This window comes from Rasamsonia byssochlamydoides (genome assembly GCF_041956645.1).
Source record: "Rasamsonia byssochlamydoides strain NRRL 3658 unplaced genomic scaffold VTN77scaffold_25, whole genome shotgun sequence".
Taxonomy (NCBI): domain Eukaryota; kingdom Fungi; phylum Ascomycota; class Eurotiomycetes; order Eurotiales; family Trichocomaceae; genus Rasamsonia; species Rasamsonia byssochlamydoides.
The window spans coordinates 81338-95197 of record NW_027192408.1 but is presented as its reverse complement, the minus strand read 5'-3'; the positions used below and the strand labels follow the sequence as shown (position 1 = coordinate 95197).

The window sequence follows — 13860 nt, the reverse complement described above, 5'->3', positions numbered from 1 at the left end:
AGCTGGTAGAACTGTACCCAGAGCGAGAGGTGAGACACTGGATAGAAAAAAAAAAAGCTCGACACACCTCCGAAGAGTTATCTTGAAGCCAAACACAACAAGGTGTGTGAGTGGGGAGAGTGCAAAGTATGAAGTCAGTCAGTGGAGTTTGTAGGCAAGGTAGTCAGGAATTCCGGTGGCTGCGGGAGACGAAGCTGTGACGGCAGGGCTACGGCACGCGTCCAGTCAGCTGCAGTGGAGAGTCCGTGCTGCCAGGCAATCCAGACTCCAGACTCCCGTTAAAATCGAATGTTCTTACTGGTGTACGGAGTATTATCACCTGTTCTGACTTCTCTCAATGATTCCTATTCTCCGTCTACGTAGTATCAGGATTTAGACAGGTTACGATGGTTGATGATGCTGATGCGGTCATCTCCATGAGTGCCACGGCTCAGTCGGAAAAGCTTTCCCCTGGAAGCTGTGCCGCAGCTAGTACTCGTAGACTGTGACAGAGCCATGTCTGTCGATATCTTATCTAGCTTCCTAGCGGGATTGAAGGGCAATAACAATGCCATTCAATGAGTAACAATGCCATTCAATGAGTCTCGTGGACAGGTACCTAAAGAATTACGGACTCGTTATTATTCTTACGTCGCGGGAGCCATAGCCGTGGCATAGCTCTCCACTCGGACCGATCTCCGTTGTTTTGTTGGGGATTCGGCCCCAACGGGTCTGAAGCCTAGCCACAAACGCGCCACGTTGGCAGCCTCATTGCAGATAAATACCTAGTAGCCATCATAGCAACGATCATTGAAAGAAGAAGTCGAGCACATGACACGAACAATTGCAATACTGTCCAGTTACGGAGTACTTAGAATCGATTTAATATTGTGGGATTGAGTGAGTGTCGAGCAAGGAATGTGTTACTGTTAACCCTCATGCGCTTAGACACTAAGATTAAAATTTTTTATTAGCGTCCAGGATGCTAGAGGACTAAGGTTTCAAGACAACAAGGGCTAGTTACCTGCCTAGATAGGCAGGAAGTGGGGTAAGTTAGCTAACCAACGTGTGTTCTTTCCAAGCTTAGCTTAAAACACGATAGTTCTCCACGGTTCCTGCTAGCATATGCGGGAAGGAGACATTACGGAGTATTCTTGTAGCTGTGCTAGGCAATATCAGATCTCTCGACAGAGCAAACATGGCTAGATCACAGGACGGTCAAAGAATAATCCTATCATGAATAGCCTGGAGTAGAGGCAAAAGAAAATGCCCTCTCTGCAAGAGTTCCTCGCCGCCATCGGGGAAGAAATCCACGATGCTGAAGAAGGTATGGTTGATATGATAGCTACCTATCGTTCTAATTACCCCAGGTCTCGGCATGCAGGATCTCATTATCATTCTGTGTGTCTGCTGGCCATGTGAACGTCTGGGGCCGCAGGCCTAGGTGGTCAGCTAATGCAATTGAGGAAAAAAAAAGGCCATTGATTAGTTCTCTTGATTTACTCCGTATAACGGCTGATTAATTCGCTTGAATAATTTCTATAGAATCCTTCCTACTCTTCTCCCGGGATATCCCCTCCGCGAACCTCGGCTTTGTCGACGCGCGCACGGCCACCGTCGATCTGACCATCCACGGGCAGGACTTTTCCATCCATCAGTCTCCCACGCTGCTGTCCTCTGCCCGAGCGGGAGGGACTACTGGTGCAGGTATGTAGCAGATCATAGTAATCATGATTAGTCAGAGATTGTGCTCATCCTGTCATGCGGGAAGATTACTTATTGTAGACATGGATATCTTATCGCCGTCCATCACGTTAATTAGTTAGCTCCCTTTGATTCAGCTTTCTAACCCATTGTTGATCTCCATAGTTCTATGGAAAATCACCCCCCGATTCGCAGAATGGATCTCCCCCCGCAACCAGAAGAACCCCTTCTGGTCATCCTCCATCCTGACCTCCTCGTCGACCGTCGTCGAACTCGGCTGCGGGATCTCCGCCCTCGTGGCGCTGTCGCTAGGTCCCTCCGTGGGCCACTTCATCGCCACGGATCAGGAATACGTCCATAGACTGTTCAGAGAGAATCTCGAAAGCAACGCTGCGGCTGCGTGTCAGTTATCTCACCAGCATAACAACCGGCATGGCGCTCCTCGACAGCAGAAGAAGCTTCATTCTCAATCCGCAGGCGGGAAATCGCGCGCTGGCAGCAAACGCAGTGCGAATAGCAGCAGTAATACTACTTCTGGTTTGAAGAATGTCACGTTCACGACGCTGGACTGGGAACTCGACGTGCCATGCACGCTGAAGGACACGATTGACCAGAACCACCACCAGTCCACGGGACCAGAGGACAGCGATGATGAAGGAAAAGATCCCGGCTTCGACCTCCTCATCTCCTGCGACTGCATCTACAACGAAGCCCTGATACCGCCATTTGTGCACACCTGCGCTGATATCTGCCGTTTACGGCCTCCTTACGACCCTACTCTCAGCCTAGAGGAGATGCCACCACGGCACAGACCGACGATCTGTGTGATTGCGCAGCAGCAGCGGTCGCCCGACGTCTTTGATACGTGGTTGCGAGAGACGATAAAGGAATTTCATGTCTGGCGGCTGAGCGATGATGTTCTGGGGGAAGGGCTGAAGGCTGGGACGGGGTATGTGGTGCATGCGCTTGTGTTGAGGAAGAAGTGAGGTGAATCATCGATGAGCTTGAGCTATCCCCCCATAATAGACAGATATTCTCTGTCTAGCGGTGGTTAATTAGTTTATATGTGTGCCTTTCTATGAGCTGAAACTTCGCGTTTGCGGCAGGCTGCAGGCTGCAGATATGATATGATAATGATATGATATATTCATCCTCGTTTGGTTGAACAAATATTTGATCTCGTATTAATTACTTTCCACGCGGGGTGTTATTTGCCGCAGTCAGGACAGGACAGGACGAATTTGCCAACTCTCAGCCTCGCCTCGCTTGACTAGATAAGATAATAACAATAACAATAATGACGATAAAAGGACAAAGACAGGGAGAGAGGCAGAATAGAAAGCAACGATTTGAAGTACGCGTCAGAAACGACATTGAAAATAAATAATATGATAATGGCAATGGTAATAAAGAGATACATCCCGTCCCGTCGTCAAGAGGCAACAAGAAACGAGAAAGGGGAAACAAGAAACAGGAACAGACAACACAACAGGCAAGAAAACGAAATCGTACAGCTGTTGGAAAAGACAGAATACCTACCCGCCCCCTCCTTGCAAACGAAAACGAATCAAACCCCACCAACCACGAATATTCCCGAGAAAAAAGCGTAACAATATGGGGAATCTGGTTTCGAGCGAAAGACGACAGCCACCACCCAGAAAAGAAGATGAGAAGAAAAGGGTAAATTACAAGGTACCGGGAGAGCCACGACTGCTTGATAATAGATAATCAAACAAGACGGGAATATCTGGATGGATGATGAAGTACAGAAATCGACGAGGAGCATGGCACACAGCACACAAGAGAAGCAATAGAGCATAGAGCATAAGCTTCAGAAGTTGCGGATGGGGTGGATTGGATGGAAGGAAGGGAAGAATGCCTCCTTTATGGAGTCTTGGACCACATCGTCATAGGCACGGCTGATAATGCCACTGGTGAGGGGCCACTAGCCGCTACTCTCTACTCTCCTTAACGGCATCAGAGCCAACAGTTTGCTCCGCCCCGTTGGCAGCTGCCTGATCTTGTGCGCCTTTCACATCAGCAGGAGGAGAGGTTCTCCAAGACTCTGCCCGGACGTTGCTATCAATCATCGCTGCAATGGTTGGCTTGTTCGAGCCATTCGTTCGGGGCGGGGATTCGACCGGCGCAGCATCATTGGAGTGATCGGGATGCGCTTCCGGAGCCTTGCTGCCCTCTTCCTTCTTGATCTGGTGATCCTGAACATCCTCTCCATCCGAAGCAGACGAGTATTCGATCTCCTGCTGGTAGCCGTCGGGATCTGTGTGAACCGAGCCCGATCGGCTGTCCTCGGTGGAGCCGCGATTCAGGCTGGGACGCGGCGGTCGAGGGGCATTCGGGTCGTAGACAGTGCCGCACAGGTCCAGCGCACGCGACTGGCTTCCAAGACTCCGGTCTTTGTGTTTCTTCGTCAGATGGCACATGAAGCCGTGAAGCGTTACAAAATCGGACTTGCCACAGCCCGGCGCTGGGCAGTCGAGATAAACGAGGCGACCATCAGACGGCCGTTTCCACAAAGCACGTCCAGCGGGATCGTACGCTGCCGGTCGTCCGTGGCGTTCACCCCAAGCCTCAGCATTCTTGATAGTGTATTTCTGCTTCTTCCGGAACGTGCCGGTGCCGGTGCTAATGCTAGTGTTATTGCTACTGCTAACACTGCTATTCACATTCACATTCATAATCGGAGGAGGCTGTTGGATTATTGGGGGAGCGGGCGCCGGACGCGGCTCTCGCGGGCTCTGCTGCTTGAAAAACGCAAGAGCAGTGGCCGCATTTGTCTCTGATAGACGGCGAGGCATGGGTCGTGGAGGAGAGTCAGGTTGAGAATCAAATGTGAGGCCCATAGATTCTCTCTTCAATCTCTTCCTCTGCCGTCGGAGTTCCTGATGAAACTTAATTTAGTGGACAGAGCGCCAAGAGGGAAAAAAAAAGGAATTCGCACTTCTTCTTCAGCTTCCGCTCGTTCCGTGATCATTCGAAATTCTTCATCTTCCCTCTTTCGCATGGCGAGGATATGGGCGCGAGCAGCTGCACGACTAGCTTCTTCCTGCTCTATTTGGCGCAGACGAGCTTCAATTTGTTCTAACTGCGTGGGAATTGACGATGAAGGTCCCGGAGGAGGATGCCCTGGAGGATGCCCCGGGGGAGGAGGAGGATTAAGATGATGAGGGGGAGGCGGGTGTTGTTGTTGTGGTGGTGGTTGTTGTTCCATCATGGGAGCGCCATAGGGGCGGTAGGGCGCAGGCAACGGGGGAGCCGGAGCACCTGATGTGTTTGGGTTGATGGCAATTGGATGGAAACGCGACATATTCATGGTCATAGGGCCATTGACACCACCGTTCAGTCCGTTCTCTCCAAAAGGTGGAGGAACTGGTGGAGATGCCGCTGTCATGATGGCTGAGGGTGCCTAGATATGATGTTTAGCAACGGCGCTCAATATGAGATATGTTGAAGGATGGTGTAAATCATTGTTGCAATGGGTGCATTTATCAGTAAATAGAATTTGATCAGAGACCAAGTTGACAAAGAGATAATAAAGAAAAGAAAAAGAATAAACAAAGCTCATGACACAAGACTGCGGATGGTAAATTAAGAGAAGGGCGACGATACACTTGGAGACTTAGAGAAAGGCTGCGTAGGAGACCATTTAAAAATAAGGACTGCACATGACTAACTGCTCAGTTCTTGGCTGAGATCAGTGATACCTGTGGAGATTTTGATTGCATAAATGGGCAGTCTTCTGGTGATAAACGTGTTGAGATGAAATTTTTAGATAAGAAACAGAGGGGCAGAAAAGAAGAGATGCAAAAGCAAGAGATAAGAGGAAAGAAAATCAAATAAAACAAATACAACAGCAAGGGAAAAACAAACTGAGACGGCGAGTTTAAGCGATCTAATTACCTTCGATTCTGTGTGACTGGAGCGCGTCTGAAGTTGCAGTGACTTGAGAGACAGACACTCATTCGATGAGATCTGAGCGCTCTATCTAGGTTCAGGCCAGATGTGATTCTCGAGTCAGAGAGAAGGATGAGTAGTAGAAACCTGGCGCAGAATCACTTCCAGTCTGATTTGTCACACCCCAACGCGAGCAAGAGGACGACAGACAGGATCTCTTCTGTCTCCCTTTTGGGGTTCTTGCTGCGCCAATTCTTATCTTTTTCTGCTCTGGTTGGTTGGCGCAACTAGCTTGCACACGAACACTGTCAGGCTGTTTGTCCCTCACTCACAGGCTTAATGCCTGTTTTAGTATCTTGCCCCAGGCCGACTAAAGGGAGGGGAGGGATGATCGCAAATATGATTGCCCAAAAAATAATGTGGGTTGCATCACTCTTCACTGCAAGAAAAAAAATTCAAAAAATTCAAAATGACCACTAAGACAGGCAAGACGACATGTAAGAGAATGCTGAAAAGTGGGGAACTCTGATGGAGTCTTTTTTCTGGCAGGCTTATGCAAACACCGTGGGATCGGCAAATGGAAGGGGGCAGCTAGAGTCATGCACACCAACGTTGGATGGATTTGATTGATTTTTCTTTGGTCGCAAGCTGAGTCTAATTAATTTCATTATTGATTCTGGGATGCGAGGAGGAGCCAGCGGGTGGTTTGGCTTGGAAGCGCTAGAGAAAGTTGGCTCAATTGCTACAAGGCGATTAGTTAAAGGGGAACGCCTGGCCGCTGGAAGAGGAAAGAGACCAGAAGCTCCCCAGCCAGGAAGGAGGCAAGAAGGGAGATCCCTGCCGGCCTTCTAGATTGCGCTGCACTGATTGGGCACGATGTTGGTGCCCTTCACAGAACAAATTCAGACGGGCTGCAGCCATTGGCCAGGTCGATAATAAAAAAGGTGATTTATTGAAACGTCAGTCATGCTACTATCGCCTGTTAATTAACTCTGAGACCCTCACGAGTTAGTCAACCAGTAGTCGGTACCCACAATGTCGACACTGCACAAGGGATAAGTCGGAGTATTAATATTGCACAGGATATTAGTTGACCAATTCTACATGGTTCTGATGAAACATGTAACAGTAACAGCTCATTAGCTGGCCCCTCCCCGCCTGCAGGAAGTCTCAGATTGACACACAGTCTGGCAAGAAAGAGTCTTTCATATCATGAGACTATTGACTTAGTCAGGATGTTTGCCATAAATATGATACGATGGCGCCAAGCGCCCCAGGACGCCCATATCCATCGATGCAATCCAACAGGTTGGGTAGATGGCGGCTTTTTAGCACCGTTGGCGTCGCCTTCCCAGTGTGTGATTTGTCCGTCAGTGTCCTTAAATCAATCACATTTTTCACACCCAAAGTTTATCAGTCATAGCTGCTACTACTAATAGTGGACAGGGCACACACTAGTGGTCCATGGACTAAAAAACAAAGCAACACATCTTTTTGTCCCAGGCCCACGTCAGCTGGGAAATCTTAAAAAAAGAAACAACAAAGGACCAGTGCCATCAATCAATAATTTAATACTATTAATGGTTCTAGATTCTAATTAATCCGGGCCTACAGGACATTGGTAGTGCGGCTCTCCCTGTCATTGGAGGAAATATTGAACCTAGACTCCAGATTATTGAGAGGAGAATTTTCTTCATTTCTATAATCATAAGCTCCATGACCAAGCCCACCGTCTGGTCGTGGATCCCGGCCGTCTTTTAGGTCATTAGGTACATGTTGCAGATAGAAAGATAGGCTTCCATCCCACCGCCCGCCGTGCTCTTACTGCCCGGGAATCAGAAGATAGCTCGCCCAAACCCACGGGTACCAGCGTGAATACATGAAGACAAGTTGTGAAGGGGACCAAACAACAAAGAAAACACCGACACCAATAAAAAGCGCCCAAGGGAGGAAACCGGTATCTGTACAGGTCATACATGTTGTTAAGTAAGAAAGGAGATGAAGAAGGGAGAAGGATCTAGAGTCATACAAGAACAAAAAGGAAATACAATCACATGCAACAAAGGCTAGCCCGGCTTTTACTCCTTCTTCTCGCCCTCACCACCCTGCTGGCCGGGCTGAGAAGATTCCTCCTGACGAGCCTTGTGCATCTTGTCGAACAGGGTCAAGCTGGCCGTCTGGAGCTCATCAGTCTTCTGCTTGAGTTCCTCGGCCGTAGCAGTACCCTCGCCAGACTGGCTCTTCACAACGAACTCCCGAAGGCTGGCGATCTTCTCCCGGATCTGATCGGCTTCAGCCTTGTCGAGACGGTCCTCGAACTCCTTGAGGGCCTTCTCCGTGTCGTTCAGGACGGAGTCGGCACGGTTAGCAGCCTCGATGGCAGCCTTGCGCTCGCGGTCCTGGGCGCCGTACTTCTCGGCATCCTCAACCATTTGCTGAATCTCAGCCTCGGAGAGACCGGAGCCGGAGGCAATGGTGATGGACTGGTCCTTGCCAGTGGACTTGTCCTTGGCGTGGACGTGCACAATGGAGTCGGCGTCAATATCGAAGGTGACCTCAATCTGGGGCACACCACGGTGAGCAGGAGGGATACCAACAAGCTGGAAGTTTCCAAGCAGCTTGTTGTCCCTCACAAGCTCACGCTCACCCTGGTACACCTTGATCTCGACAGCAGTCTGGAAGTCGGCCGCCGTCGAGAAGGTCTGCGACTTCTTGGTAGGAATGGTAGTGTTACGGTTGATCAGACGGGTGAAGACACCGCCCAAGGTCTCGATACCGAGAGACAGAGGGGTGACATCGAGCAGAAGAACGTCCGTAACCTCACCGGCAAGCACAGCACCCTGGATGGCAGCACCGACGGCGACGGCCTCATCAGGGTTGACGGACTTGGCGGGCTCACGACCGAACATGGCCTTGACGGACTCGGAGACCTTGGGCATGCGGGTCATACCACCGACCAGGATGACCTCCTGAATGTCCTTAGCCTGAAGGTTGGCATCCTTCAAGGCCTTACGAACAGGCTCATGGGTACGAGCAATGAGGGGCTCAACAAGACCCTCGAGCTGAGCACGGGTCATCTTGAGGTTGATGTGCTTGGCGCCAGAGGCGTCAGCAGTGATGAAGGGCAGGTTGATCTCGGTCTGGAGGGAAGACGACAGCTCGATCTTGGCCTTCTCAGCCGCCTCACGAATACGCTGGATGGCCATACGGTCGTTCGACAGGTCAATACCAGACTCCTTCTTGAAGTGCTGAATGATGTGGCGGACGATGCTGATATCGAAGTCCTCACCACCCAGGTGAGTGTCACCGTTGGTGGACTTCACCTCGAACACTCCCTTCTGGATCTCCAGAATAGAGATATCGAAAGTACCACCACCAAGGTCGTACACGGCGACCACGCGGTCACTCTCCTTCTCGAGACCGTAAGCCAGGGCGGCAGCCGTGGGCTCGTTGACAACACGCAGGACGTTCAGACCAGCGATCTGACCAGCATCCTTGGTAGCCTGACGCTGAGAGTCGTTGAAGTAGGCAGGAACTGTAACGACACCGTTCTTAACCGGCTTGCCGAGGTAGGCCTCAGCGGTCTCCTTCATCTTCTGCAGGATGAAACCACCGATCTGGGACGGCGAGTACTTCTGACCACGAGCCTCCACCCAGGCATCACCGTTGGTGTGCTGGACGATCTTGTAAGGAACCTCCTTGATGTCACGCTGACACTCTGGGTCGGTGAACTTGCGTCCGATCAGACGCTTCGTGGCAAACAGCGTGTTCTCTGGGTTCACAACCGCTTGACGCTTGGCGGCGATACCAACCAATCTCTCGCCGTCCTGGGCAAAGGCGACCACAGATGGAGTCGTTCGAGCACCTGTCAAGCACAAGTTAGCGAATTGAGTTGTCCAGCAATGCCGCAGATCAGGACAAGGAGAATCACTCCGGAAGCTCTGGCCACCTCGACCAGGAAAAAAAATTTTTTTCACGTACCTTCAGCGTTCTCAATGATCTTGGGAGTCTTGCCTTCCATTACAGCAACGGCAGAGTTGGTAGTACCTGCAGTTGGGTGATTAGCAATTGCTGATGTGCATCAGGTCAACTTGGTTTACTTACCCAGATCGATACCGATGACATGGCCCTTGACCTTCTCTCCTTCCGTCGAGTTCCATCTCCGGAAAGAGGAGCCGGGAACTCTAAGAGCAGGTGCGCGAGGGAGAGAGGCAGTGCGCGGGAGCTGTATACGCGAAAAAGAAGGGAGCAATTAGCCTTGCTAAGCTTGATGAAAAGCTTTTGCTCAGGGAACGGCTTACCGCGCGGGAGAGACGGGAGGAGAGCATGGTGCTCGTATTATTACAAAGACTACTAACCAGAAATAAATGAAGAAAAAGAAGAAGCTCTTGCTATGTGAAGCTGGAAGAGGAAGAAGGCACCACAGAGAACAAGAGGGCCCGAAGACAAGAGAGGAGGTGAAGGGAGTTGTGGTGTTGGAGACGGTTGTAAGAGAGAAGAAGAGATGAAGTCAAAAGCTCAAAATTTCCTTCTTAGCGCCCGTAGGGCGGGCCACGTGACCTGGTCGAATGCGGTGGAAGACCTCGGATCCCATTACCTACAGAACGGTATCGCCCCAGTATTAGCGACACGCGGAGCTGCGCGCGGTGGACGGCGGTATTGTTCGGTATCAGGTTGCCTCATGGCGGCGCTCTGCCGTCATGCCCTGCTCACTGTACATACCTCCACCGACCTTCAACAATTCATTCACCACGCGATTCACAGCAGCCACCATTCCTGTTGCACATTCGTGATACCTCTCAACCCTTGCATTCTGTCGGAGATTTCACTGCTATCTTCTGTATCGTACAGTACATACGTTACATCCCCCCTATTCGCCGACGCCGACAATGTGGTATCTCTACTATTAGTGCGCGCTGTCAACCATGACGCTCGATTATACGCTTCTGTTGGTTTGGCCTCAAAGCTCTCTCATATTGCATAGTGCCTCCACTAACAGAGCAATGTTTCCACGGCGCATAGATACCATCCAACAGACTCTCTGATTCTTCCCACGAAGCGACGATTCTTCCCTTTCAAAATCCCTGTTTTGTCGGTACACCCCTATTCCAGGTTCTTGCGCTTAGGCACTGGAACACTGACGCAAGTTCATGAACATGTAGCCATCATCAACTTCGCCACTACATCAGCACCGCCGATCCAGATAGAATCTATGTCGTCGTTGACAGAGTCATCCACTCGATTCATATCTCGTCGCGAAAATGGGACACTATCGCTAGGATTCCTTTTGAGCCGAGATGCTTCGCCGCAGGCTACGGCTGGATTGCCGTAGGAGCGCCTGACAACGGAGAATGCGCCTTTGTCAGGCTTTCCGACCAAACTCCACCTGCTCCTCACGCGGACTCAAGTTCCCACGAGGCAGACGTGGACGCAGCCTTGCCGATCGATCTCGACTCAAGCACGAGGGCTCCTCCAGCTGGGACATCGACAGAGGAAACACGTTCAAGCAGCACTCCGTGCCTCAGACAACCCGCACAAGTTGAAATTAAGAAGTTTGGGGGCTCCATCGTGAACTCCGTGACCATTCACCGCCTGCCTGGAGATGGGGAGCGCCTAGCCCATGAGGATGTCGTACTTATCAGGTGCGGGGACTGACACTCTTGTGGTTGAAATGGGAATGCTGACGTGATATAAAGTAATAACGACAAGACGGTCAAAATCTATTCCCTGACCCGCTCCAAAATCCTTGAGGTCATCCACCATCCGGCGGCCATGAATTATGCGATCATCTCCCCCGATTCCACGGTCCTCGCTGCGGTCGGCGATGAGAACTTTGTATACTTCTATCGAATTACGCGAGATGAAAGCGCCGCCGTCGAGCATGGAGACAGAGGTGCTAGGCTGACAGGGTGGAAGTGGAAGTTGCTTCGCTGCCTGGAACTGCAGTTAAGCACAGGATTTGATGACGGAAGTTGCTTTACCGTGGCGTTCTCCCCTTCCAGTCATTTGTGTGCTGTCGGATCGCAATCTGGGATCATTACCATCTTTGACGTGGAAACCATTCGTCGGTCGAGGAACCAGAGACAAAATCAAGACCCAAAATTGTGTATGTTTCGATCATCAAGGCCCGATTCGGACGCCGGCGCGGTGCGAAGCATGGCTTTTTCGCCGGACCCTTGGGACCTTCTGGTCTGGGTAGAGGACACTGGCCGAGCTGGCATTGCGGATGTTCGTCAAGCATACTCCCGCAGGCAGATTCTGAACCTGGATGCGAACGATCCTGAACTACAGAAAGTCCAAACGAGCCCCAGTGCTCTTTCTGGAGGGGCACGATCCGAACTTGAAGATCTCGCCGCCAGCTCGGGCGATGACATGAGTACCATTCAACAAACACTGCTCGATCTGCTCGATAGATCATCATCGGCTGGCCAGAATGCAGGGGCCTCAGACCAACTGCGCGAGAGTCTTGTACAAGATCTCACCGACAGAGAGCGGCAGATTATTGAGTTTCTGAACACTGCGCGATGGACTTCCAGGCAAGACGAAGGAACAGATGATGGCCTACCGAGGACCACCATTCATCTTCGTCCCGGATCCAACCCTCTTGGTTCCGCAGAGGTGCCCAATCGATCCTCTCGTACGACGTCACCTTACCGCTCCAATGATGCACTTCATGAATTGTTCCGTGAAAACTACCTAGGCCGTGCAAGTGCCAATCCGAGACGCCAAGGCGCTATTGTGTTGGCTCAGGCCAACCCTGGCCCCAGCGGCCAAAGCTCCGAGACGAGCAATTCTGCAACAGCGGATGTGCACCTGTTGCTCAGGTGGACTACCTCCCCCTTGGATATGCAGTCTTCCGAGAACCCCCTGCGTGCAAACGGCCCAGGTACCGCTGCCGAAAATGATATTGATGCTGGCGAAGTAGGAACGGATAACCAGCTCGCCTTAAGCCGCGCGAGTGCCTTAATTGATACATCGTTCCCGTCTCCAGAAGTCACGTCCTCGGAAACCCGCCAGAGATCACAGCGGTCCAGATCAATACCGCGAAGGTCGCTGCGCCCCATTGGCACCGCTGAGAGCAGATACGAAGCGCGCGCGACGAATTCAGAATTGCGGGCCAACGTGGCCGCTGAGCGCCTTCGACGGCAGCGACTGGCGGCCAATGAGGTAACCCTTGGACCCAATCACTGGGAACAATTGTATCGACAGCAGCTCATGAGCTTTGATCAGATTCGGTCCCCCAGATGGATTAGAAATATCCTCAATGATCTTCCGGATCGGAACCTAGGACATCTTCACCGAGATCAAGATCCTGGTGGCATGGTTGGAGCCGGTGTCACGGCTGGAGTAGGTTGGGGCGCGGACGGCAGAACCTTGTAAGTGTGATGTTTCCACGGACATTTCGACATTGGCTTGCTAAACCGTGTTCAGGTACATTGCAACTGTGGAGGGCATCTTTGAATTTCAACTCAATATCCAAGATCGGAAGACTTTCCCGGTCCTTTCTTACCGCTGAATGCAAAATAGCTTCAGCCTGATTCTCTTTCTTTGTGGCCCCTTGATGCATACTATTTCGCATACCTAATGATCGGACGACCCCATGCATTTTATGTTGCTTTGCTGGATGGTTCTGGGCAAAATCAACCTTTGGTGTTCATTTCTTATCAAAAGTGTGTTATTATGGAAATACATTTGACGATACCAAATGTTCCAACTTGCAAAAACATTTCCCTTGCCAATTACATTAATTTTATTTTATTATTATAACGTGACGTAGGAAATTGTGGCTTTTCCACATGTACTCTGTACATCATTGTAAAACCCCGCAAAAATATAAAATTTGTATGAACTTGTACCAGCATGTGTATCTATAGAATTCTGTTCGGTTGAAGGCTGAGCAGTGACTACGCTATGCTTCACTCTCATAGTAAATGCATTCTTTACGTACTCGATACCCTCAATTTGGAGCGAGTAGTTAGTAAATAAACAGTGGACGTTGATGAAGTTTTGTGGTCTGAATTTACTAAGAAGCTGACGGCTTTGAGGTCTCCACATAAGGGTGCAATTTAATGGGGAGTCCGATTATTATTATGTCACCGCCCAAAACCCAACGTGCAGCTTCCGAACTTGATATATGCAACACCAACATTCAACTCCTACCATCCATACCTGCTGCGAACTGCTAACATTTTTTTGTGCCCTTTGACGAAAGCAAGTTCTGCACTGTCTACCTACTAGTGGGCAACCTATTCAGATTGTGCCGCG

At 50.6% G+C, this 13860-nt stretch overlaps 4 protein-coding genes across 4 annotated transcripts; 2 read left to right on the top strand and 2 right to left on the bottom strand.

Moving 5' to 3' along the window:
* Window positions 1-1245: 1245 nt before the first annotated feature.
* VTN77DRAFT_3549 (uncharacterized protein) lies at window positions 1246-2669 on the top strand (the record flags this gene model as incomplete). Its single annotated transcript, XM_069419509.1, has 3 exons — window positions 1246-1306; window positions 1525-1686; window positions 1849-2669. The coding sequence occupies 3 exons, from the start codon at window positions 1246-1248 to the stop codon at window positions 2667-2669; spliced, it is 1044 nt and encodes a 347-aa protein (XP_069278340.1).
* A 966-nt stretch (window positions 2670-3635) lies between these two features.
* VTN77DRAFT_3548 (uncharacterized protein) lies at window positions 3636-5092 on the bottom strand (the record flags this gene model as incomplete). Its single annotated transcript, XM_069419508.1, has 2 exons — window positions 3636-4583; window positions 4643-5092. The coding sequence occupies 2 exons, from the start codon at window positions 5090-5092 to the stop codon at window positions 3636-3638; spliced, it is 1398 nt and encodes a 465-aa protein (XP_069278339.1).
* Window positions 5093-7673: 2581 nt separating this feature from the next.
* On the bottom strand, window positions 7674-9923 carry VTN77DRAFT_3547 (uncharacterized protein; the record flags this gene model as incomplete). Its single annotated transcript, XM_069419507.1, has 4 exons — window positions 7674-9460; window positions 9577-9642; window positions 9700-9820; window positions 9897-9923. The coding sequence occupies 4 exons, from the start codon at window positions 9921-9923 to the stop codon at window positions 7674-7676; spliced, it is 2001 nt and encodes a 666-aa protein (XP_069278338.1).
* A 597-nt stretch (window positions 9924-10520) lies between these two features.
* On the top strand, window positions 10521-13111 carry VTN77DRAFT_3546 (uncharacterized protein; the record flags this gene model as incomplete). The annotated part of the gene is made up of 6 exons (XM_069419506.1): window positions 10521-10543; window positions 10618-10686; window positions 10758-11237; window positions 11292-12762; window positions 12826-12971; window positions 13027-13111. 6 exons carry the CDS (start codon window positions 10521-10523, stop codon window positions 13109-13111), a joined length of 2274 nt encoding a protein of 757 aa, XP_069278337.1.
* Window positions 13112-13860: the final 749 nt, after the last annotated feature.